The 5,861-nt window shown below is 40.7% G+C and overlaps 1 protein-coding gene across 1 annotated transcript in view; it reads left to right on the forward strand.

Annotated features, from left to right (window-relative positions):
* Positions 1-5,861, forward strand: part of CFDP1 (craniofacial development protein 1) — a 122,326-nt gene that overhangs the window by 25,838 nt on the left and 90,627 nt on the right. Inside the window, exon 5 of the mRNA XM_003791319.3 lies at positions 5,452-5,571. Within this exon, the coding sequence (XP_003791367.1) occupies positions 5,452-5,571 (120 nt within the window). The remainder of the gene's footprint in view (positions 1-5,451; positions 5,572-5,861) is intronic.

Raw genomic sequence — 5,861 nt, forward strand, 5'->3', positions numbered from 1 at the left:
CCACAACGCCTGGCCATTTTTTTTTGGTTGCAGCCATCATTGTTGTTTGGTAGGCCTGGGCTGGGGATTTGAACCCACCACCTTAGGTGTATGTGGCTGGCGCCTTAGCCGCTTGAGCCACAGGCGCCGAGCCACCTTTTTTTCTTTTTTAAGACAGAGTTTCACTTTCTCACCCTCAGTAGTGTTGTGGCATTATTGCTGACAGCAACCTCAAACTCTTGGGCTCAAGTAATTCTCTTTCCTCAGCCTCCTGAGTAGCTGGGACTACAGGCACCTGCTATAATGCCCAACTATTTTTTAGAGATGGGGTCTTGCTCTGGTTCAGGCTGGTCTGGAACTTCTGAGCTCATGGAGTCCGCCTGCCTCAGCCTTCTAGAGTGCTGGGATTACAGGTGTGACCCACCACGCCTGACATCCTATTTCATTTTTAAAGCAGGTGGATGGTAATTTTAAATACTTGATAGGTATGTAGAGAATCTGCTGTTTTCATTTTTTTGTCAGAAGAGGGTAGTACCAAGTCTTTATCAAAAATAAAACAAGTGTGGGCGGTGCCAGTGGCTCAGAGGAGTAGGGCACCGGCCCCATATGCTTGAGGTGGCGGGTTCAAACCCAGCCCTGGCCAAAAAAAAATAAGTGCAAAAAATAAAATAAAATAAAACAAGTGGAATATGGAAATACTTTTTCTGTAAATTACATACTATCACAAACATATATCTTGTTTATATAATATAAATATTTTGGTGTTTAATATAAACAATTTAATATTTGAATACTTAATATGAATATTTAAATACTAATGAAGCCTTATTACTTATAAAAATTATGTTACAGAAATATGTGACATGTATAACATGACAAGTAAAAGTTCTCTGTAACTCCTTCCCCCTAAAGAAAACAAGAATCTTTTAATAGTTGGCATAGTGCCAGAATTTTTTTTAAAAATTTAAGTTATTTATAGTTAAATTTAGGTATTATAAGAAACTCATGAGAAAACTTAGGAGATCTGAATTTTGTTAATAACCAGATACAAATTTGGTGTGTGGGTTTGAGCATATCTTTTAATCTTTTGATGTCATTATTCTGCTTTTTCTTTTTTGTCTTTGTATCAAGTTAAGAGCATTACTACATCTTTAAGAAATGTGAGAAAGAGCTAGTGATGACTGGGAAGAATTTGTAAGTATAAGCATAAGGTCGTGTTAGCACAAAGTTAGTCTTTCAGTTTTTCTAACTATGTTTAGTTGTTAAATTTGGGGGTTTTGCCATTTTGTTTTTTCCCCACTTGAAAAATGTATAGCTTGTCAACCTTGGGGAATGAGGGAAAATAGTATATTTCTGAGCTAACCAGTTAGCTCAGATTTTCCTAAATGATTCACCTTTAGGAAAAGAGCTGTCATGGAAAATTTCTGCTCAAAGAGCTTTCTGGAAGTCCTAAGTAGGTGAAAATGAAGTTAAAGTGGAATTTCTTCTGAGAACACTTGGATTAACTATTACCAAAAAAAAAAAAAAAAATGGGCCTTTTCCTTTCAGGGTTCCCTCTTGTGTTGTAGAGATGGTCTATAATTTAACTGTTCTCTTACTTTAAGATATTTGATAGCTGACTCTCTTAATTACTAATTAAAAGTGAAGTTCTCCCAGCAGACTATCAATGAAGAATCTGCTAATATCACTTGGTCAGTTATTGAGAGAAGTTCCTGAGAGAAATATACCGGTGTTACCTATAACTATGGATAGGACTTTCAAACTGAGAAATTTGAGAATTCCACAGACTGTACTTTTTCCAGGCTTCGTTCCTGCCGCTTAACTATGTATCATACACTGTCAAGACTTATTTTCATGGCTGGCTGTTCTGCTGGACTGTGAAAAGCTATATTATATTTTTAAAAATATGTTTAACATCTGCCAGTGCCTGGATGTAGGTTGCTTTTCAGAAAATGCTTAATTGTCTTAGCTGGCCACTCTAAGGCTTGTAAAACTAGTAAAAAACAGAACCGAAGATGTTACATAATGGCTGCTTTTCCTTTTCCTGAGGCCTGGGCCATTTCTTCTTGATTTTCATCTTTTCTGTCACCGACATTCTGAAATTTCACAGTGGTGTGCCTTGATGTGGGTCTTTTGAAATTTGCTACATCAAATGTGCTGTGACTGTTTTTGTGGAAACTTATCCTTCACTTCTAGGAAATTTTGTCATTGATAAATTCCCCCTATTTCCTCTTTTTCTGAAATTTATATTAGTTGAATTAACGTAATAGGATGGTGTATGCCAGGCGTCCTCAAACTACGCCCCGTGGGCCACGTGCAGCCCGCCTAGGACATTTATCCGGCTGCTGGTGTTTTTGCTGCTTCTGCCTGTCCTGCTTAGCAGCTGACTCATCCCGAGGCCTTCAGTCCGGCCCTCCAACTGTGTGAGGGGCAGTGAACTAGCCCCCTGTTTAAAAAGTTTGAGGACCCCTGCAAGGCTTTGCTCGGGTAACAGACTCAGCAACTCAGTAACTTAATGCAGGACATACGTATTTCTTATTGGTGCAAGTGCAGTAACAGGCTAGGTAGCGCTCCACTTTATAACTCAGCCATCCAGAACAGTAGCCTTGCCTGTGGCAAGGGAAGAGTGAATAAATAGATTTGCATTTAATTCCTCTGTTTTCAGAGTGGACTTCAGATCTGCCTTTTGTGAGTCTGGAACTTCTTTGGTTTTCATTTCTCCCAAGAGATGAGCTTCTGCCGGGCTGGGGTGGTGGGTAGCTACAGTTTGAGATGCTGGAGGGGATGTGGGGGCCTCAGACTTTGAGCCGGTTTTAGCCTGATTTCTCTTCTCTACCTTCAGAGGTTCTTGGTATCTCAGTTTAATCAGCCTTCTTGCTTGTCATTGGCCATGCCATGTGACCACAGTGAAGCTCCTGGAGAACGAAACCCAGAGCCTGCTACTACTCGTCTGTCTGCTTTCTACTTCGAGAAAATTTGATCAGAATCTCTTGTCTATTCTGCCTTTTCTCATTATCCGGTGTAGTTTTATCTTTTTTATTTGCCACTATTCGGTAGAGTTTATGTAGGAGTGGAGAATAAAGTGTGTGTTCAGACTGACTGCTCTGTGTAAGTTCGAAGTTTCTACTTGTTCTTCATTAGCTGTTTCTGGTCTGCCTCAGATTTTACCCACAGCAAGGGGATTTAAAGGAACTCTTTCTAGTCCAGCACTGTGGAACTCATCATAAGCCTGAGATTTGGATGTGGGTTTATTTTGATTTCATCCCAAAAATCATCCCAAAATTTAGTAGCTTAAAAAAAAATTGCTTTATTAGCATTTGTCACAGCTCTAGGGGTGGCTGGGCTCAATGAGGCTCCCTTGTGCAGCTGGGGTCAGGCATATCTAAGTCTGGAGCCATCACTCCCATGTCTGACCCACACCTGGGAGTTAGAACAGGTGCCTGAGGTGTCTGTCTCTGTGTAGTCTTCCTCTGTGGTCTCTCACTTAGTGGCTTCAGAGCAGCCCAGACTTCTGGTGTGCTCACTTAGATTTCCAAAGGTGTTTTCTTTTTTTTCTTTTCTTTTCTTTTTTTTTTGCAGTTTTTGGCCGGGGCTGGGTTTGAACCCACCATCTCCAGTATATAGGGCTGGCACCCCACTCCTTTGAGTCACAGGTGCCACCTAAAGGTGTTTTCTTGAGTGAGAGAGTGAGGTGGAAGCTAAATCGTCTTTTGTCAGCTGTCCTCAGTAGTTTTGTAGTGCCACTTTGGCAGAGTTCTGTGAGTTGAGACAGCCACAAAGGGCCACTGAATTTCAAGAGATGGTGACATAGACTCCTCTCTTCCTAGGGTAGTGTCAGTGGAAGAATTTGTAGGGATGGTGAATTCGTGGTGTCCATCTTTGGAAACTTATCTGCTATAGGGTTCTCTGTAGCATTCCTGCCTAATCTCTGGATAGTCTTAAATAACTTAAGCCTTTATATTTCTGTTTTCTCACTCACAAAATGTAAATGTGTCAATCAGCTGTTGCAACAGTAATACTGTGTAGCACCCATCCCAACCTCAGAGGTATAGTGCAGTAAGCATTTATCTGTTGCCCTGTGCCTCTGGGTATCTGGGGTTCAGCTGATGGAGGCTTGGCCCTGCATGTCCTTCTGCCATCTGGGACCAGCAGCCACTTGAGGAGTTACTCTTTTTAGGACTCAAAAGAGGAATTCAAGGGGGACAGTAAAGCAGCACGAGCATGTTTAAAGCTTCTGTTCCTCTCACGTTAGCCAGTATCTCCTTGGCCTTTGAAGCAGACATCCAAGCTCAGCATCCGTGGGGTAGGGGAATATGTTCTTTGTTAGTCAACTGAACAATATTCTAATCATTTAAGCTTTTCCTCTTATTTTTGAGGTTGGGAGAGTAGTGAGTTGAGGCTGATGTAGAGAAAAGCCAGATTTCAGAGGGTTCTGAATGTGAGGTTCAGCAGTTTATATTTGATTCTCTGAGTACTAATATATCATAATGAGAACAGTGGAGAAACTATTTTTAAAAGTTGCCTTTTAAGATTAACTGAGTGGTCTTTCCTAGTAAAGATTCTTAATAGAAAAATCTCCCAAACTCTTTCTGTGCCACCTGTATACGTGACACAGTGGCAGGTGCAGAAGTGAGAGGCGTGTGAGGTGACTCAAAGAAAATTTGTCCCAGAAAGAGGGCCAGAAGGTGGATAGAGACCTACATTCCTTAAAGATGGAATTTATAGGATTTATCTGTTATTATTCTTGGCCAGTATTTTTCTGGATGACCTGGTTGAACACTATAATCTTAGATTCTCCTACCAGTAGAATTTTAACAGCATTCCTCGGCGTTTGTGTTGCCCTGCCAAGCCTAGGCAGGCGCTAGGCATTTCTCCTTTCTTTATCTGAAATTTCGGGGGTCATAAGTATCCCTATTTGATTCTTCAGGACTCAGTTTTTTCAGATTGAGTTAGAGTTCTTGATGATGTTGCCGTCATCCATTCCTCAATTATTACTAATTCAGCCAGCTTTAAGGGATGGTTTTATCTTTGAGTTGTGATTGGTGTAGAGTAGGAGCCCCCTACAGAGTATTTTTCAGTTGTTCATACTGTTGCTTTGTTCCTTGAGATAATGTCAGTGTTCTTCTCCCCAAATTCCACTTCCCCATCTCAACTTTTACTGGGCCTTTAAGTCTGAACACTAATCTACGGTGAGGGCTTTTTTCGGCCTTCACTCCAGTAACCTGCCACGGACTGAGATTCAGTAGTGACTACTGGGGTGTGTTTCTTGCTGACAGAAGTCATGGGGGGGATTTTAGGGAGATAAAATTTATATACATTATTTGTTTAATTTGTTCATTTTAGGGAAAATGTCTATATAAAATTGTTGTAGTAAACTTTAATCTTAAGGCTCAGCAGCTAAAACTTAATGAAAGCTTTGCTTCTCTCTCTTGAGTCCTCTTGTAAACTTAGATGTCTCTTTCCTTGGCACAGGGTGACTAAGGAAGTGGATGCTACATCTAAAGAAGCCAAATCCTTCTTCAAGCAAAATGAGAAAGAAAAACCACAGGCCAATGTCCCTTCAGCTCTACCGTCACTCCCTGCTGGGTCAGGGTGAGTATTTAAATCTTGGTCTCAGGTGTACTTGACATGTGGGAAAAGCAGTTTTCAGTGCAAGGACCTGCTTTAGCTGTAGCTCTCGTGACTCCTTTCCGGAGAGAGGGATTACCCAGCTGCTTGACGTTTGCTGAAATATTTACCAAATCAGAAGGTGCAAAAGAAAATGAGCCGTAGTTTTCATGTTTGATTCTAGCCTGGAAAAAGTCCTGGTTTACAGAGTTGACCACAGAGCTGAACTTAGACATTTTACATTTAAAAATAATAATTTTTTTTTTTTTTTTTTT

The sequence above is a fragment of the Otolemur garnettii genome, unplaced genomic scaffold, assembly GCF_000181295.1.
Source record: "Otolemur garnettii isolate 467f Iridium unplaced genomic scaffold, OtoGar3 scaffold00047, whole genome shotgun sequence".
Taxonomy (NCBI): Eukaryota; Metazoa; Chordata; class Mammalia; order Primates; family Galagidae; genus Otolemur; species Otolemur garnettii.